Genomic DNA, 20,922 nt, shown 5'->3' with positions numbered 1-20,922 from the left:
TTGGCAAGGATGCAGTGTGAGGAGGAACATTTAGGTTAAAGATGGTAAAATATGTGATAACAGGGAACACTGAACCAGGAAATCTCATTTTGGTATTATCAGATCAGTTTTAGATCTTGTGAACACTCTAATTCACACGTTATAGGCTAGATTCAGGCTGTATAGTACACACATTTATATCTTCATTTATTTTTCAAATTCAAAATTGGCTTTAATCATCTTAAGTACAGTATTGTCAGTGCTGTTCTCCAATGATTAGCTACATTTCTTATAGCCTAATCATTTACAATAATTAAAATGATCAATAAGTCTGATCACTTATGATTTACACTACTCAATATTAGTTTGGGACACTGGGATATGGGGGCATATAATGCATGTGCAATAAGTCAAATGAAATGTGTCGAATTATTATTATAAAGTAATTTTGAGTTGTGTATAATAATTTGTAAGAAAAAAAGGCAGCACATTGCTGATTTCCGCACTATAAACGTCTCAAAACATATCCTATACCACACTACATAATAGGCTACTACATGGTACAGGCTTATTAATATATTGTACTATTATATTATACTAGTAACGGAATACATGTAATGGGATTACTTATTTGGGATACAAACAAAGGTAGCTGTTCAGGTAAAGTTTCAGAAAGATGTAATTACATTCAGTGAAAATGTGATTACTTTGTGATGTGATTGACCTTTCTGTTTGCCACAGCCTTTCATTGAGGCAATTTCAAGGCTTTGAACTGCACTGTGACTCTTATTTTGTAGTCTCGTCTCTTTTAAGCCTATTCTATTTTAGCCTATTCTCCTATTTCCTAACTTGTTTTAATGTTTTGTTTCTTGATGTCTTCCCACTTGTTTTTAAATGTATTTTAAATGCAATTTGTAATGTAATTTTATGCCCCTGTAAAGCACTTTGAGTTGCCTTGTGTCTGAAATAAACAAATAAACTTGCCTTGCCTTCTGATTAAGATGTCTTCCTCAAAACTACATACTGCACCTTTAAATATACCACAAAAGAAGAAGATATGTAGAAGGAGGGTGAATGAATCATCCTGAATGAAGCACACTTGCAGCAGTCTACCACTAGATGTCTCTCCTAAACTGCACTTTTTTCCCTCCCACTTCACTTTTCTTCACTTTATGTGCATTTTTCCCAGAGCGCGCTTTACGACAGTGTGCGCCGTGTTTACGGCCTCTCATGATAATTGCAGTGATAGAGGTAAACAAGCAGCCTCGGCGTGTGTCTGTGTGTGTTTGTGTGCTCCGAAGGTGTGGATATCACAAAGCGAGGTACGTACGGTCAGGTTAATGAGGTAAACTCACTTCAATACGCGTGTTTCTCTCCTGTTTTTAGGTGTTGTTACCTGTAAACGCTCGTTTGGCACGTTAGTTCCTGCATATGTGACAGAGAGCACGACTACATCTCATCCCCCAGCTACGACGAGAGGAGCAACGACATGCTAACTTTGTACATGTTAGGAGCTTGTACACGACTTAAAATGAACTGCATGCTGTCAAGATATTATCATAATAGACATAAAGTGACTGCTCGGTTACTTTGGACACATTAACAGTCGTAGCAGGGAGGAAAACTTCACTTGAAATGTGCAGAATGGCTCCAAACTACTTGAGTTGTAGTGCATTGCAGTCTTTTATGCTTTAGCCTGATGAGTTGTAGTCCTTTATATGTTAAGGTCAGGTGTGAGTTGTAGTCTTTTGTATATGAGACTGGGCAGCCTGTTAAACCTGTTAGGGCACATCTAGCTTTAAGTATGTTCAGGCTTGCAGGACGCACCCAATTGTTCCTGTTGAAGTAGGCCCTTTTACTTCCACCCTATTCTTTTAAAAATATCTTTCATGCACATTTTTTTTTTTTGTCCAGGCTGCCACAGTTTTGTTGCAATCCCAGGCTTCATTGCAGACAAGAGTATCACTGCTGTGCTCTGATTGCACAACCGCATTACATGCATTCCTGCAGCTATATATTGTGTTTGTTTTGATACGTTGAGACGTGTTATGTAAAGTGTGAGATGTTTTATGCAGTTGCACACGCACAGGGAAACTTGTATTGTGCTTTCCTACTTAAAGGAACCAGAGATGTTGCTTCGAGTTGACTCGATGACTTTCAGCTTGACTTGACAGAAAATAGATTACTTGAATCTCGACTTGGAGTTAAATATTCGTGACTTGAATTGAGGCATGATGACTCGAACGACTTGTCAGTGTTTTGGATGGCCAATAGTGGAAGAGAACAAGAAATCTGTACACACGTGCAGCTTTAGAGGCCAGATCTCTGCATAACTGAGATATTCTGCAAACAGGCAGCCAGAATTTTAAAAAGTTTGAAGTTGTAGTCTTGCTGACAGTATTTCACTGTTCAAACGTGACAGGGAGGGAATATTTTTTGATGTAGAAATAAATAAGCTTTTATAAAGTTACATGTTTTTTGTTTAATTGTTTTTATTACACCAATGTTGTTAATTATTTATCAAATTCAATAACTAAAACGAGACAAGTATTTTTCATGTCCGCACTATCACGCCAGAAGCATACTTTGCATTATTTTGTACACATACCCGAATTGTCATGTGACATATGTGGTGTCTTTAGACAGTTTGTGGATCCCTGTTAGGATTAAAGGTTAAGTTCTGTGAGTTTGAGCAATGCTTGGCTGCACAACATGAGTTTGTAAAATGACCTACATTTGACTTAAGTAGAGTTAACATTAAAGGATGTTTAGCCGTCTTCATATTCAGTATAGAATAGGCACATCTTAACCACATACTACAAACCAAAACAACAGATTTGTGAGAATAAATGTAATAAATTAACGTAATTTCTTTTCATTATTATCTTTCTGTCTGTTTGTCTGCTCTCCTGTAACAATAGTGACAATGCTTCTCCAAAATCGAGCTGTGTTTGCACTTGGTCTACGCATGTGCTCCACTAATGTGATGAGAGGACCTGTAGTGGACACAACAAGACCCAACTCAGGTAAAAGCAAACCTTTCAGGGTTTATATAATGTTGGTTTGCTGCTGTGCCAGGCTAATACTGGTCCATCATTAAACACTGGAAATCAGCCAGTCCGGTCATCCTTCCTGACAGGCTCTGCACATCACAAAATGTTGAAATGAAATATTTCTTTGTAACAAATCCTGTCTAGAGACATCCTAGCATCTAGAAAATAAATCAAGAAGTAATTGCAAATTAATGAAAAACAAACACAAGAATTATGATAAGATAGTATTGATTCTTTGATAGATTCTATGTTAATGAAACAGTCTCATGATTACAAATTTGTGAATATGCATACTGGCCTCTTGCTCAAATCAATTGTTCCTGATTCCTCTAATGCAAAATATATAGAGGGGACACCAAAAACCCTATGATCAATGACTCAAATATTGTAATACTACCAACTGTGATACTTAAAAAGCTTGATTATTTGTTGGTTTCCGCTTTTATTTTTCTAGATATGTCTGAATTCCGCAAGCTCTTTTCCAAAGCCAAGCACATAGCAATCATCACGGGGGCAGGTGTGAGTGCAGAGAGCGGAGTACCGACCTTCAGGGGAGAAAATGAGAAGTGGAGGAAGTGGCAATCTCAGGTAATTTCTTCAAAAGCAAAACACACACACACAAGTGTACGTGGCTATATTATTTATTATTTATTTATTGTCTTTTTATTGAGGTCAAAGGTTTTTGTTTGGTCTCATTTCCAGCTGTGGTTCAGGGTTGTTGCTGCGGAGTGGGTGTATTTTATGTTTACATAATGCATCTTCACAGCTCAGTGGATTTATCTCGGCAGCAACGGCCAGTAAAGAGAGGAACGGTGTTTGTTGCATAATCTGGAGTCTTGTTGTGGGCTGCAGCAGGATGTACCTCCAGGAAGGAATCAAAAATGGTCTTTCCTATAAGAGAATGTAATCTTCCTCTTTAGTTTAGGTGTTTACACTCTAATTCTTGCTCTGAATACTACACTAACTTCTCAGCAAATGAGTTTTTGACGTAAAACATGCCAATGTTGATGTTTCCCCAGGATCTGGCGACTCCAGAGGCCTTCTCTCGCAACCCGTCTCGGGTCTGGGAGTTCTACCATTACAGAAGGGAGCTGGCTTTGAGAAAGAGGCCCAGTGCCGCCCATCTGGCTATAGCAGAGTGTGAGGCCCGGCTGAGGAAGCAGGGGCGCTCCGTGGTTGTCATCACCCAGTGCATAGACGACCTCCACCAACAGGCCGGGTCCAAACATGTGCTCAAGGTTCATGGTGAGAGACTAAAAGGCATTAGAATAAAATAATGACATTTTTCTTTTTCTTTGAGTGATGACATCATGAAATATGACAAAAGACATTCAAAGTTTAATTGGAAAACCTCAATAGAAGCTTTAAATGTAAAAACATTACAATCGGTACAGTCATAGAAGCTTCTCTATATTCGGTGATTACTGGAAACTGTGACATAGCTATAAGTGCTGTAGTTCATGTCATGGTTTTACTGGGATATGGAACCAATTTGTGATTTATAGTTGTTGGTTTTTTAAACAAACATCTCGTGAGCCTGCAGGGTTGGGATTTAATCTCAGTGGACACACTCAAAGTATTTTGCTGATTCTCTCGTTGAAATCTTAAGGAGACAGTTCTGTCTCTTTGTCAAAAACAGTGCCAAGGCATTTGCCAGATTTCTTTGCTAAAATCTTGCTTTAATTAACTTTGCATGAGTCAGGACGCAGAACTCTCAGCGCCAACAAATTCTGCGCAGAGGGAGATGTTTTCTGTAACTCCAGCAGGCCTCAATGACAAACAGCTGTGTGTGTCTTGTGTAACTGCAGGCAGTCTGCTGGAGACGCGCTGTGTGAGCTGTGGAGAAGTGACCGTGAACAAGCGTAGCCCCATATGTGCTGCCCTTAAGGACAAAGGGTAAAAGGCAGCCACTCTGGAGTATATACACACATTGATAAACATGCAGGATTTGTGGCCTGATCCCTTCAGTTTGACCCCTAAGTGCTATTTAACCCTCTGTGTTTGTTCTCTTAATGTACAGTGCACCTGACCCAGATGTTGCTGATGCCCAGATTCCTGTGGATAAGCTGCCAAGGTGGGATTAAATTCTTGGACTATTAATAACACAGATGGTCAGATTTACTAAACCTTTTATTTTCCGCGGTTAAACAGATACACCAGCCTACAAAAACACTTTTTAAGTGCATCCTGCATTGCAGCAGTGACGTGTGTCCCTTGTTTGTTTATATGCATTCGTGGGAGAATTGTGCAAATACCTGGAGGATTTGCTTTATTTTTGTCCCAGTCTCATATTATAAATTCTCTGCGTATAAAGAGCACATAATGGCAGGAGAGAAAACATGAATGAGAGCCTGTGTTGTACTGAAAATTCAACAGCAGCATATAAAGGAACACATAATCTGACTAAGAGTAAAATGATGATGATGGGGAGTTTGTTTGAGCTTGCTTCACATTAACGTAATGTTAAATAAACGGTGGAATCTCTGTATACTACCAATTGCACTCTTTAGACAAGAGCAATTACTTCTGCATGCTTGTGAGACATGAGTTGTATAAAGCACCATCTCCACCCCCCACCTGCTCTACTTTGAGCTTCTGTTGGACATGCTGCTCCTCGCGGCTCAGCGCTCTCCGTCCCCGCGGTCCTTCACCACCTGTTGCAGTAGCTCTTAATTCCATTTAATGGCTATTGCATTTTCTACTCAGAGGCTGTGGTGTGCTATGAAAACTATGACTTTCCTCCTAGCTGCAAAAAAAATATGGCCAAATAGTTGCACACGGAAATATTGTTTAATTCAAATTTAATATTTAATTCAAATGCACACATGAGTTGTACTGTTGAACCATAACGTATAAAAGGAAAGTGATTACACTTTGTTGCCTTATGTCTGACTGTTAAATTCTATATCAGCATTATATTACAAAGGACAGAAAGCTGCTGCTTCTTCACTTTACACCATTTTCTGACATTTTATAGACTAAACAACTAATCGATTAATCAGGGAAAATAATCATCACTTACAGCCCTGAGCATGTTGCAACTCTGGCCCAAAAAAATCTGTGAAACTGTCGGTGTGGATTAACACATCTGTGTTACGGCTGATTATTCTGTGATAAAAACAGATTGACACAATTAATCGTCTAACTGCTGTATCAAGGTGCCACGAAAGCGACTGCCGCGGTCTGCTGAGGCCCAACGTTGTGTTCTTTGGAGAAACTCTGGACTCTCATATCCTCACAAAGGTGGAAAAAGAGATGGAAACCTGTGATCTCTGCCTTGTGGTGAGTTAATCTCATGTTTACATGCACACACGTCATATTCTCCTCTTGTGTAATATTACTATGTAAAACAAATATTGGTTCAGAATCCTTCTGGGACTGGCCATCGACTACAGTGCAGTACATTGGAGTTCAAGTTGACGCTTGTGTCTCTTCTGGTAACCTTTAGGTTGGCACATCTTCGATTGTTTACCCGGCAGCCATGTTTGGCCCCCAGATCGCATCCAGGGGCGTCCCAGTGGCAGAATTCAATACGCACACAACACCAAAAACGGAGTACTTCACGTAAGTCAGACAAGAAACTGAGTGCATGTTGAGAAAGATAAAACTTCACCACCAATCTGGTTCTAAAATGAATGAAGTAAGCATGAAAATATGTGAATTAAAAGAGAAAACAGATGAGTGGGTAATGATGCATGTGGACATTGGTATTCAGTGCCACCTGCTGGCAGCATAGACGACATGCCAGTATTTTTCTACCTTGAATGAGCCTTCAACTGAACGAGTAACCTTTCACCTGGTTCAACTAAATTCTGACCTTCAATGTGTCATCTTGTTTATCTGCGTGTTTGTGATGTGTCACAGGCACCATTTCCAGGGTCCATGTGGAACCACGCTGCCTCCAGCTTTGGCGCGACATGAGTCAGAGGTGATTTAAGAGCCACAGGAACGACTTTACAGACAGCAAGCAGTGGCTTCTTCTACAGACTAATGCTTAAAAGGCTGGCGGGGAGGTTTCGTAGCATCTTTTTAATTCCAAATGTTTGCCTTAAATCACAGCTGTTGATACTCGGTAGAGAGAGATTTGTATAGAATTGAGCTTTTTAAGACTTTAACCATCTTAAAGTGTACCTCTTAATACTTGAATATGTCACTTGCTAAACTGGAAATGGGATATTGTATATTCTATATGTCGTCTGCCTGAAAAGAATATGCACTATGTACATTATTTGCAGAAGAAGATATCTCCACAGATATCAGAGGGTATTGTTATTCTTTACATATCTTGCTTATTAGATGCCGGTGGCAGATTGTCAGATTTTTTTTTTTAATATTCTGTGCTCGGAAATTATGCTGTAGATCGGCATCAGTGGAGAATATTCTTCTGTTCTCTCTCCACCAAATGAACAGATGTACGGAGCGTAACATAATCTTGTGCCTTTCAAAATTGTTTACACAACCTTGACCAAATGCTCGCTTTAAACCTCAAGTGCAAATCGACCAATGTTACAGAGATTCAGCCAGAGTTTGTTTTTTTGAACAAGGACAGAGAGGGTTGAGAAAGAGACGGAAATCTTTCTAATCCTAGCCTGAATCAGCGTTATTTCCCTCTCATGCAGTTTGATTGTATGACATCAGTGCAGTTACATGTCATGAAATAATCATGATGCATTTGATAAATTTTTTCAATGTCTGTTTTCAATATACATATTTAACCACTGTAGATGGAAATTTTCTAAAAATGAAAGTAATCACATTAAATAAGATGTTAATCTGTTCTTTAACTTTTATGCCAATGATAATCAATATCTGATCGTGTTTTCTATTAAAACTGCCAGTGCATTTATACAGAAAATGATTATTAAAACACTAAATGAACATTTGCTGTTCCTGTGTGTTATTGTCTGCTCTGAGAAAGCCACCCATGACTTTTCATGAGACAGAGTGGAGTGTGCTGCACTGCATGTGCCCAAAATGAACAGTAGATGCCAGCATGTAGCTTCCTATCCCGACCGCAGATTGAATGGTAGCATACAGCTCTGCTCTGTAAGGAACACAGAAAACAACCCTGTGTCTACATTAATTATTCTCTTGGTATGCGTTAGTGAGATAAAATGCAGACTTAAGTACCCCGAGGCCATCAGCGAACTCAGAACTGTTACGGCTGAGCCGAGCTGAGGAAACAGAATCGGCCTCAGTCATAATGCTGCTGAAAATGGACACAGTTGAAGAAGAAGTGGAAAGCGTGACACAAGGTGGCATCTGTTGTCCGAGCTGATCTCTGACAGGGATCAATGAATATTTGTTTGTAGTTATATGACGTGTGGTGTTTTTGAATTAATCATTTTAAATGATAACTTGACTACAGATATTAGGTTGGGTTTTGCCCTCTTTTAGATTGTGGCTAGTGTGGTGTTTTCCAACCTGTTTTCATCCTGATCCCTCATTACAAAAAATGATTTCCCTAAAACACTGACTTTGTGTTTCAATCACACATAAAATTACATAAGTTTACGTAAAGTATATCATGTGATGCAAGTATTTCTATCATGTCGAGTCGATGTGAATGAATTAAATCACTAATTCTTCGCTTAATTAATGCAATTTAACAAATATATACAGTTTTATACATGAAATTTAAGCTGACTAAGTTATTTAAATTATTCACTTTATTATTAAATCAACATCATAGAAATAATTGCATTAAATGATCTACTTTCTAGGGAAAATATTTTTTTGGCTGCCACTAACAATACGTTTAATTATTGATTAATCTTCCAAAGATTTTGATGACTAATTGATTAACTGTTTAGTCTGTTAGTCAGTCCCAAAGTCCAGAGTGACGTATTCAAATTCCCTCTTATGTCCAACCAACAGTCAAAAACACAAAATCTTAATTTGCAATCATAAATGACACGAAAAGCAGCAAATCCTTGCATTTAAATGTAATTTTTTGCTTGGAAAATTATGATTAAATGAAATGATTAACATGTAACGATTATTAACCGAAATAGTTGCCGATTAATTATCCTTATATTGACTAATCAATTAGATCGTGCAACACTTCCCTGGATATCCGTGGGTGGCTGTGGCTCAGGAGGTACAGCGTGTTGTCCACTGATCGCAGCATTGGCAGTTTGATCCCCAGCTCCTCTTGTCCACTCCACTTTCCTTGGGCGAGGCTGCTAATAGTGAGGCCAACACCTTGCATGTTAGCTTGGCGCCATCAGTGTGTGGGTGAATGAGAGGAAAATTGTAGAGCGCTTTGATTAAAGGCAGCCAATGACCATTTAAATCAATGTCAACTTGCAGCATTTAGCCTTACAGAAACAGGCAGTGATTACAGGAATATGGTGCGATCTGAATTCCTGTCCATCTTGCGTCTCCACGTGGGGGTCCCAGCCCCTATATTTGCAAACACTGCATCCTAAAGACAAAATATATATATAAATATATCAGCTCCTGAAAGTGTTTATCTTCATGGGCTGACTGGACTAACATGGTTAAGTCATTGAGTGGAAATGAGAGAGACGGAGGGCTAGGAGTCATTTAAATTAGCAGTGGAACATTGTGTTCATTACACAGTGTTATGATAATGTAATATAATCATAAAGGAATTACCTCAAGAGAGCTATAGGAAGTGTGTGTGTGTGTGTGTGTGTGTGTGTGTGTGTGTGTGTGTGTGTGTGTGTGTGTGTGAGACGGAGGGGTAGGGAGAAAAATACAAGAACACACACATAATCCGTATTTGGTTGTCAGGGGAGTCCCTCAGGGTTGGTTCATTTCACGCCCACTTTAGTTTAAGCACTGCAGCACCACAAACGCACCACATTGGCCGGACATTATTTCCTCTCGCGTGTTATTCCGTCTCGACTGTGGCGCCTCACCACTTGCTTTCTTTACTCAACAATTAGCATCCAAATCAGATCCTTCTGTCGGCCATCAAGGATCTCCACCTGTACATGTATGTCATCATCATCATCATCATTGCCATGATTAGATTTCCTCATTTCCTCTTCTATTACCGCCGCTTCCCTTCAAAGAGATGTAAGGGCCAAGTCCCCATTTGTCATCAGTAGAAAAAGTACATGGAGAGGCACTTAAGAGAAATCTCAGCCGTCTGATACAGTCATTTCTGGAGCTGATGTGAACAAGGCTGCCAGAGGGCTGACAACTCCGCTCCAGAGTCCTGCAGCTCATTCATGAATGTAGTGGGGAGGGATGAAATAGTAGAAGTGGAAAGGTTCTTGTCTGACCCAAAAGCCTTGGGGTTAATAGACTCATCATGATTGGTGGCAGCTCTACAAATATCCCTCTGTCTCTTTGAATGAGGAGGTAGATTGACCGGGAGATGGCAGCTGTGTGTGCTTTCAATGTGAGTGTCTGTGTGTGTGATTGACTCTGTGACTTATTTTGTTGGAGTCTCTGTGTTTGGAAAAAGCTGAGAGTGGTGTATGCTGGCCAGCTAGATGAATGTGTGTGTGCTTGTGCTTGCACCAGGGGGAAGAACGTGTCTGTCTGTGTGTGTGTGTGTGTGTGTGTGTGTGTGTGTGTGTGTGTGTGCTGTCTGTGTGTACTGGTGTGATTTTTCTTTCTGTATGCAGACTGGCAGAAGTGTCAGACCAAACCAGGTCAGGCTGGGTGAGCAGCCGTGAACATTACACAGATGCACATACTGTAGCTTTACAGTCACACAGAGCATGTTGATGTCCATTAGGCACGGTGTGGCTCTTTCCGCCATTTCACGAGTACAGTATTTGTGTTTTCGAGTCAGAGGACTATTGTTCTATTTTTAAAATAGTGTGAAAATAATGACCAGAGGAAGAAAGAAATGGTTCATTTTAAAAGGGTGGCGAGAACATTGTGTATTATGCTACAGGGATAAATGGCATTGCAGCTAGATTTTTAGAAGGCTGCTCTATCATCACAGCCAAAAATACACATTTCTAATTTGTTACAGTGAGTTATTTAGCGTTATACAATAACTTGGAGGCTACTGGATGTGATAACCTCTAGTTAGTTGGTTTAAATCACACCTAACCATGTTTAGTATGTATATATAGTATCAATAGCAAATGTGATGTTCCGCAAGTGTCGCAGGACCCTTATTCTTCATGCAGAAGATCTTTTTCTGTATGCTGATGATTCAACTTTGTTAGTGAGATAAAAATGTGTCTTTGGCATGGAAAACCCATGTGAGAAGACTTTGGTCAGTTTTCAACTTTTCTTTTTTCTTTAAAAGGGGCAATATGTAAGAATTTTAGTTGAAATCATTTAAAAAAATTAACTTAATTAATCAAGAGAATGTGCAAAACAGTTCTGACGTCATGACATCTGTCTACTGTGTTGCAGAGGTATCGAACAAAGCCAGCATGCTAATCATCTAGACCCAACCTGTCCCGGTTCAAAGCAAACACTTTCCAGGTACTCCACGCTCTCAGTCCGGACCCCTAGCTGCACGGCTAACTGAGCTAACTAGCTATAGCGGCAGTCCCAGTTAGCAGCAGTTAGCAGTTACTCTAGTGATACGCTGCCCCCTATTTGTTTTTAAATGTGAATTCGACAGGTGGCCAATTCTTACCTACTGCACCTTTTAAAAACATTTAAGCAGTTAAGGAAGGCAACAAGGCTGCCGAAACAGTGACTGTAGTCGGAGACTGTGTTTCAACATTTTTAACTGTCAAAACACTGAATATTTTTCAAAGGAGACCTGGGGACAATTTCCAGCCGTGTTGATAAGTGGATGTTTTTGATGAGAAGTCTCACATCTCCTGCAATGTTTGTGGAGACCAAAACATGTATTTTAAGCCAAAACATGATGATTTCCTAACCCATACCAAGTGGTATTTGAGCCTGAACCTAATCAGACCACCGGCACAGCCATACCACAACATGCAATGCTGTGAACCTAAAAGAAAAGTTAAGATAAATTATAAAGAAATGTAAAGTTTCAACATACCCAAGTACATTGTGACGTTTATTCTGGGGATTGGGTTGTCATCATCTTCTTCTGTTTTTTGTTTTTTTTAATATTTGGGGAATCTGTTTATAACAGAATATAATACGTACACAAATAATATAATAAAGCCAGAAACCATAAATATATGTTATATGCTTTAATCAAATGATGAGCTTTCAAAACAGACTGCATTTTAAAATATATGTTAACAGTATTTACTTCGGCTGTGTGGTTTTTGAGGAAAACAGAACTGCCGGTGCTCTCGAAGGTCTAGGTATTTTCTATTTATAGCAACTGTCAATTCACAGCACTAGAGCGTAGACTGGGGCTTGTCTCACATGCATGCAAAATCACGCACAGTCTCTCTGTCTCTCTCACACACACACACACACACACACACACACACACAAAAACACAGCTAGCGACACATACTAATCTCCTCATGGTCCCCTCTTACTAACCTTTCCCTGAACTCTGTGTGTTGTTAACTGACTTGGCTGTGATGACAAAGCTTTACCGTTAATCCCCCTGTTACCATGAGAACCATCATTATTTAAAACCAGCACTGGCACCGATCACCCGCCCCACACCCCTCTTTAAAAAACCCCACCTGTCCCCCGCCCTAAAATGTAATATTTGTTGCTTTATTTTTGCAGGAAAGCTTAATATTCCCACTGATTTCATATACTGACTGAGGTGTCTTTCCCCCACCCACATATCCCTGAATTATGCTGATGCTGGTGTTTCTAGGTAGCCTCATTGCGAGGGAGCTGTTATTTCGAGAAAAGGCTGAGATAGGGGCTCAGGTGCCAGCTAATCTGCTCTAACCCAGCACTAATTAGTATCAAGGCTAGCGGCCACTTTCTTCTGGTTATTGATCACCGGCCCTGCCTCGCCCAGAGAAGTATTTTCCTCCTATAGGAGGACGGCAGCACAGGGCACACGAAAGAAGAGGCATCTCCTCTTCCTGCCTGTCGAATCTTGTTTGTGTCTTTAAAATTCAATATCCAGTCCCTGCTCAACATCAGTCCTTCGCAAGTGTTGTTGAGTCTTATCCGTTATGCCTCCGTGCAGCCGGCTCTGTTTTATTTCCTGTTTCTTAGATCAGTACTCTTTAACTGACCTCATCTGACCTGCTCAATTTTCGCCGTATAGGTGTCTCTTAACCGTCAGGACGCCCAGCTATCTCTACTCTCACATCTCTGCCACCAGCTCTCTTTCTCCTTCTCATTTCACTTTAACGTTAAATAGGCTTTGCTATGACATGCGCTATTTCTGAAGCAATACAATATTTTCTGTATAGGCGGGTTGCATCCAGCTGACCAAGAGGATTATGGATTATTTCGAAGGGCTTTACACCCAATTTATTTTTTAATCATCTTTATTTACATATCTCCAAAGTTAAATGATTTTGATTGAATATTAGTGTGAAGGACAAACAGTCTCATTGTTGTCCTGCCGAAAGGATGTTTGTGAATCACAGTTGAGTTTGTTCAGTCACAGGTTGGTCTCCAAAGCAGTCTCAATTTAATAAGGATGCCTTCATATGATTGTGATTAGCTCTGTGTCAGACTCAAGTTTATGATACTTACCATGTTACTCAGCGAGATCATTTTCACGGATGAACACCACTCTTGTGATTTCTGAGGCGTAAATTAAATCACCAAGTCAAAAGCAGGTAAAAAAAATAGTGATCAGAGCAGGTTTAAAGACAAATTGTAGTTCAATACAACCTGCATTTTTGATTTACTGATATATTTTGTATTTTGAACACTTAAAAACACGAGCAAACCAACAGTAAAACAATAGCTTTCATAACAAACAAGTCAAGAACAATGACGACAAAATGAAAACAGAACATTAACCTATGCAACAAATTCAATAAAGAAATGATCACAAAACAACACGTTTGAAAAGGAGTAGGAAGAAGTATACACTCATCAAATCATACCCCTTCTCCAACCTGAATAATTAAGTCATGATATCTACACATAAATATTAACTTCTCATCGAGGACCGAGGGTGAATGGTACGAATTATTACACGCACAGTTTTCCTGTGCGACGAGAGATCATTGCAAACATTAAGGGAGGGCTCACTTTTGATTTTACCTCCAAATAAAGTGGTTTAGATAATCTGGCTTAACTGAATGTCTGATCACAAATCCAGATTTCAGCAACTGCTTTGGTAAGGGAAGTAAATGTATCAGAACTAACAGAAATGATAGCCCACTATAAGTCGTAATAAATCCTCACCCTAACCCTAAAATTTCCTTGAAGTTTAAATCACGATTTGATAGTACTTAGTACTCTTTTTTCCGTCAGCGCTAGGTTTAAAGTTGTGGTAGAGCTGATTACAGTGCCTACAGTACGTATCCGTCTATCTCTCTCTGTCTGTCTGTCTGTCTGTCTCTATTTCTGTCTCTCTCACCTGCCTCATGTGCTGCTCAGCAAGCACTTCGAGCACGTGATACTTTGGAAAGACAGCCTTTGTGGGCGGGGACAAGGCACATGGACTGGACGCAAACACACAAACACACTCACACATTGCCTCTCGCAGATTACTTGAACTATCAGAAGCTTTAAGAGGATTTCACAATGGGAGGGTGCTGCACTTGAATCTCATGCACCTGATGGCTATTGATCCATTATAAGCTCGCACACAGACACACATGCGAAACAGGCACAGTTGTTACGTCTCGTCATTATAAACAAGCTTGTGACCTTGCTTCTTCATTTTCCAGTGTTAAGTGTTGTTGGAGGGTCTACCCTGCAGTGACTGTGCTCCTTTGAATTCAGGTCTGCAGCACAAGACTCTAAAATAGCGTAGCCCAGATCTGTCCGCATCACACGATTGAGTCGATGGGCAGAAAGCATCCAAACAGTAACCCACACCTTATGAAGTACGAACAAACACACACACACACACACACACACACACACACACACACACACACACACACACACACACACACACACAAGGAAAATCCTGAGAATGTCACTGTCTTTGCACAATTTTCCATCACAGTCTGCAATTGAGAAAAATGTGTCCATAAACAGTGCACTGTAGCTGTTGGGCTTATTAGCAATGCTGATGTGAGTGGAAGATTAGAGGGATGGTGTCTGTAATGGAGGAGATGGAGATGTGTAGGTTGATAAGCAAAAGGTTGCAATCAGCAAGCTGTCATGCGAGAAAACAGGATAATATCATGTATACTGTTTAGGGGATGGAAGGTACAGCAGCAGGACTTTACACAACCCAGGTTTGATTTTCATTTCCTGTTCAGTCAAGATATGAAACGTTGGTCAGTGTCACTTTACTCTTGAAAGTTGTTATCAACCCTTTCTAAAAGTAAGAAATACAGATCCAGGTCCAGATTGAACTCTTGCTGAAGTTGTAAAATGCAGGATGGTGAACTTTGGCACCAAATACTGACTTTTACCGAGGCTAGTTTGAAATATTTAGTTAAATTTCTCTACTCATAGGCCAGCCCAGTCACCAGAATAAAGTGTTGGTGATGGTGTGACAGCTATGTGAGAGACCATTGTTGGAGGACCAGTTTGCAACCACCATTCACCTCCTGTTTCAACTGACAAAACGGGGTATTTTCCGGGACCGTGGGAACATTTTGCAGCTGTCTTTGTGGCAACAAAACCAACACATCCTCATACCTTAACGACTGAATAGGTCGATTGCCAGTGACTCCCAAAATGATATATATCACATTCCCAAAACAACAGGACCGTTGCAGTGTACCAGTGGCTGGCATACCGGCCTTTGGCTGTACACTCGCTGTTTGGTTAGGTTGAGACACTAAACTATTCGGTTAGGTTTGGACACTTCTGCACCAAATCTACTTGGTTAGGTGTAGGAAAAGTTTTTGGTTTTGGTCTTTAATAACCACGTTACTTGTGTAACTTCAACTCAGAACATGCATACATTACATACGTAACTTCAGTAACACTACATATGTGACAGAACTTTACAAGGTAAGTAAATTAAAATAGCTAACTTTTGGTTCACGCTGGACTCCTACATGGAAGTCCTGCTTGTTTGGCCTGACCATCCATCACCGACCTCCTCCCTGCGTGGACCATATGACTCTTTATACAGCGTTCCCTGATGTTCTTGTTTGTGGCCGTGACAAAACCAGGTATTTTAAACCAAAACACATTTTTTTCCTAACCCTAACCAACTGGTTTCTGTACCTAAACCTGTAACATGAAATTGAAAATTTAAACATAACATCCCATCATTTATTCTGGCAGTTGGGTTGCAGGCATAGACCTCTATTTAACCGCTCACATGCATTTCTGGAGGGAAGGATTGCATCTATGATCAGTATCAAGTATCAAATATTCCCTAATTTCATATATCATCCCAAAATTTAACTGGTTGGGGACGAGTGCATTTATTGATCCTAAAAAATTAAGAGTGAAAAACACTATTTTATTTATTATGTTTCATAAATATTTGTGATTCCACAACATTTCTAATTCAGGAAACAGCGATGCCGGTGACAGAGATGTTGCATAATGTCCAGTTATTGTAGACACCCTTGTTTCTTTCTACGGAGGACAAAAAACAGCAATAGTTATATGTCAAACAGCTAAACTGCGTAAGATTTAGTTATGTGAGCTATATAAAATACAGTCCAAACCTTTACAATGACCTTGTTGTCGCTGAACTGACAAGTGCATCAACACGTGAATTATGTTCCAATCATATGGAGTAACATAGCTTCTACATTCATCTGTTGTGACTGTGGAGGTGTCTTGCAGAGGGGACAAATCATTCTCTGCTGAATGAAGGATAAGCTTGTGGATTTTTTCCCCGAGTCCAGTTTTGATTTGGTAATTATGTGTGTATTATGTTTTCAGCTTTGACAAATGGAGTTGTGCAGGTTCCTGCTCAAGGCTGGATTTGGACTCATTTCTTTTAAGTTCAAGTGAAAAATAGCTGACTTGTGGCCATATTTGATTTATACTTTCCATTCTTTTTCATAAGTAAAGGAAAAGAAAAAAGATTTATCACCATATTATGGATGTAATGTAACAAAATATAATGCATATGAAGCTCATATTCTCACATCTTTTGCAGTTTTCTTATCCTGCCCAGATATAGCAACCAGGAGCAGCACACCTGCCTGACAATTGTGAGAAAAGGTGTTTGTTTTTTTTCTTCTTAGCACATTTTAATTACAGCTGACATTAGCTAATTCACAACATGCATCGTGAATGCCTCTTGGGTCTGGCTTGGCTGTTTCATTTGCTGGTGTTGAGCCAATGTGTCTGTGATTATAAGACCAGCAATGCTTCAACCACATCTGGACACTGGTGGGACTTGCCGGCTGCTGGGCTATCATTACTGATGATCACTTGATGACAGCGAGTGTGAAGCGCTATTTAGACGGAGGCGGCAGCGTTCTTTTTCATATGCTCTGCTTTTCTTCATTCATATCCTATTGTGTTTCCCTCCTGGAACAAACCAATGATATTAGAGCTAAAACATCCTACTGGTTGGAGAAAAAAGGCTGTAAACCCTGTTGCCAGAATAAATGTACATTACTGGAAACAATGGATTGTTGAAACTTGACATTTCTTGATGCAGTTTCTTTGGGTTCATTTTTCAATATAATCTTGTGCAACAGCTGTGCTTACTGACTGGTTGGCGTTAGGCACAAAGGTCATTTGGTTAGGGTAAGGAAAACATCGTGTTTTGGGGTAAAATACCCGTTTTTGTTGCCACCAACATGGCTGGAAAGGTCTCAACTTTGCGTCAAAATATCACATTTTTGTCACCACAATCACAGAGGGAAGTGTCCTGACTTCCCCTCAAAATATCAGGTTTTTGTCACCACGAATAGAGAGGGAAATGTCCCGACCTCACATAAAAATATCAGATTTTTGTTGCCACAAACACAGAGGGAAATCAAAATATTGGGTTTTTGTTGCCACAAACATGGCTGGAAATGTCCTGAGCGGTCCTTAAAAATATCCAGTAATTTCACACTTGTGTTTTGCAGAAATGTAAACAACAAACTTTTTTATCTCGGAGGACTGGGCTGGTAAATTTTGAATCTCATTTTTGAGAGGGGAAAGAGACGTTTCTCAAGACACATTCGAGACATGACCAAAGGCCCAACATAAAACATTCGCTCAGATCTTTTATGTGCTTTTGGCAATAAGCTACACAACTGACATGTGGCGGAGAAGATTTTAATTGCTCCGGCGAGCTGAAGCCGTTGAATCATCAAGCTGATATTCAAATAACGATTTTTGCAATGTAAATATGTCAGACACATAATCAGCTGTTTTACATCGTTTCAGATGCCGCGGCCGTTTCATGTCTTTCAGTCTGAGAGGGTTTTTTTCCTGCGATGAAAGAGCAAAAAGACAGAAATAGAAAGACAGACATCGGAGGAGGAAGTGGAAGATGATTTTAAGCAGAGAGGCACGCAGCGGGGAGAAGGCTGCTGTCTCCTTGTTAGATGCCCTTGGAGTGCAGCTTTGTGGTGTGAACTCCCATAAGACCTCTCTTTGTTCTCAGAAGATGAGGGCTAGCAGAGTGTGACCGTGCACTTACACCTGAAGCGGATGGAATAACACTTTTATACCGTACGATGCCTTCTGCTCTCATCCCCCCTGATGTTCCTGGCCACAAACAGGCCAAGAGGGTCCTCCTGGAAATACTGCACGCCTTCACACGGATGCAAAGAAACCAACTGTCAATCAAGTGCGGTCAAAAAAAAAAAAGAAAAGTCCAAACCTGCATGTGTAGATACACAAATGGCAATCTGAATGTCAGATTTTCATCTTGGTTGAATGCACAGTTTGACATTTGCATCAAAGGAATGTGCGATGTGTTGCAAAATTGAACAAAAAAAACAGCAGAGCTCATTATTGAGATCAATTTAGGAGCTGCCACACACGGATTATTGAAATATTGATTAGGACGACGGCAGAAAATCAATGCCGGATTAATTACACTCGACGACACCGTTTTGTTTCATTTGCATATCACCTTTGAAACAGTGACAGGCTAGCTACAGTCACACAGCAGTGTTTGTGTTCGCTAATAAAGTCCAGGGAGAAGTGACAAGAGTAGAAACCTTGAAGATAAGACAGAATATCAGCCTAAAAAGCCATGTGTCCTACATCCTGTGTCCCATATCTCCCTCTCAGAGGAGCAGGGATAGATAGCACAGAGGAGTGAGACTGGCAGGCAGAAAAGAGTTGTGGACACAACAATAGAGCGGTTTCCTGGCAAATCATTTAGTGTGACAGCGAAGGTTTTGTCAGGTTTGATTAAGATTTAAGAGTTTATATCAAGTTGGATTATAAGATTTTTTTTTTTTGATTGATTGTTTGGTCAGAAATGATAAAAAAAAATGTCATGTCCAATTTCCCAAAGCCCAAGATGACATCTTAAAGGAACAGTTCAGCCAAAACTGAAAATTCAGTCATTATCTACTCACCCTGATGCCGATGGAAAGTCAAGTGAAGTTTTGTAGTCTACAAAACATTTCTGGGGCTTCACAGCAAAACAGCATCGCAGCATTCTGAAAAACAACTGAAGCAGATGGGGACTTGATTTAAAAACATTAAAAAAAAACAATAGTTAAATACATAAATACAGAGAACATAAATACATGCAGCTCTTCCAGCGTAATCTGAGTCATTCAATCCCAAATTGAATTTAAAAAAGACAATATTTACGTCCTTTTTGAAGCTGGAAACTTCACTGTAGCGTCTAAGCTAAAATAGTTAGCCCGCACCCCGTCTTAAGTGGCCACACAAGCTCGACTACACATTGAAGGCGTAATAAATAACATCTTTTCAAATCAATTTGGGGTCACGGGGCCTCTGGTGACTTGGCTTATGCCGGAGGAGCCGTATGGAGCCATTTTGAAACAAGTCCCCATCTACTTCAGCTGTTTAGGAGAATGCTGCGACACTGTTTTGCTGCGAAGCTCCGGAAAGGTTTTGTGGACTACGAAACTTCACCTGACTTTCCAATCGGCATGAGTGTGAGCGGATAATGACTGAATTTTCATTTATGGGTGAACTTATCCTTTAATTGGAATGTCAAATCTAATGCATATTCACTTTCTGTCGCTCGACTGATCGATTAATCTCTTCTCTTGAGCTTTCTGAGCCAAGACGAGCACTGGCTCTGACGCTTCTACATGACCAGACTGCCTCTTTTACAGAACGCAGCTTCCTTTTTTTTTGCATCTGAATTTGGTTGCCTGCCAAATACTTTACTTCTCTGCTTCTATTTCTACGTCCCATCCCATTTTCCCCCCTCTTTGTTTACCTGTCACACTACAGTACATACACTCATAGCTGAGTTAAATCAGTGAGAGCCTGAAACACAAACAGCTATCAGAGATTGGAGAGAGAGAGAGAGGGAGGGAGAGGGAGGGGACAGAAGGCATGTTAGTGTCCTGGTAGCATGGCAGAGTGCTGGACTTTTTGCATCCATCTGTCACTTTCTTACACCCTCCCTGGCACTGACGGGTCATGGCAGCGGCAGCCTGTGACGGATGACTAATCTTCCCCTGGTAATGAATGAGACACCACCCCCTGAATGCCAAGAGGGTGCTGCTTGTGGTGGTGAGGGTGGCAACACAGAAAATCATATGATGAATGGTATGCGGGCATGATACCACGCGTCGGTGCCAGGCAGAAAATTCAGTGCAGCTGCCAGCCAGAGAAATTTCATGAATCACGGTCTGAAAGCATTGAAACACAGTGCATCTATTAATTCTCCTCATGTGAAGAAGGAGGGGGGAAAAAAAGGGGGAGGGACACAGAGCATAAATGGATCAACATGTGAGAAATTAGATTGCGGTGCTTTAATGATGGAAACATGTCATGTGTAGGTGGAGAAGGGGAGGACATGTATGTGTGTGTTTATGTGTGTGTG

The 20,922-nt window shown here is 40.3% G+C and overlaps 1 protein-coding gene across 1 annotated transcript; it reads left to right on the top strand.

Moving 5' to 3' along the window:
* The first annotated feature begins 1,206 nt into the window (after positions 1 to 1,206).
* Positions 1,207 to 7,912, top strand: LOC311266179 (NAD-dependent protein deacylase sirtuin-5, mitochondrial-like). Its single transcript, XM_084368392.1, has 9 exons — positions 1,207 to 1,301; positions 2,901 to 3,005; positions 3,487 to 3,620; positions 4,052 to 4,277; positions 4,841 to 4,928; positions 5,053 to 5,106; positions 6,191 to 6,314; positions 6,481 to 6,596; positions 6,897 to 7,912. The coding sequence occupies exons 2-9, from the start codon at positions 2,906 to 2,908 to the stop codon at positions 6,967 to 6,969; spliced, it is 915 nt and encodes a 304-aa protein (XP_084224518.1). The 5' UTR covers positions 1,207 to 1,301; positions 2,901 to 2,905; the 3' UTR covers positions 6,970 to 7,912.
* Positions 7,913 to 20,922: the final 13,010 nt, after the last annotated feature.

Source organism: Pagrus pagrus (assembly GCF_965226575.1).
Source record: "Pagrus pagrus genome assembly, chromosome: 12".
In the NCBI taxonomy this organism is placed as follows: Eukaryota; Metazoa; Chordata; class Actinopteri; order Spariformes; family Sparidae; genus Pagrus; species Pagrus pagrus.
The sequence above is the reverse complement of the archived record's forward strand: the minus strand, read 5'-3'. Positions and strand labels throughout refer to the sequence as shown.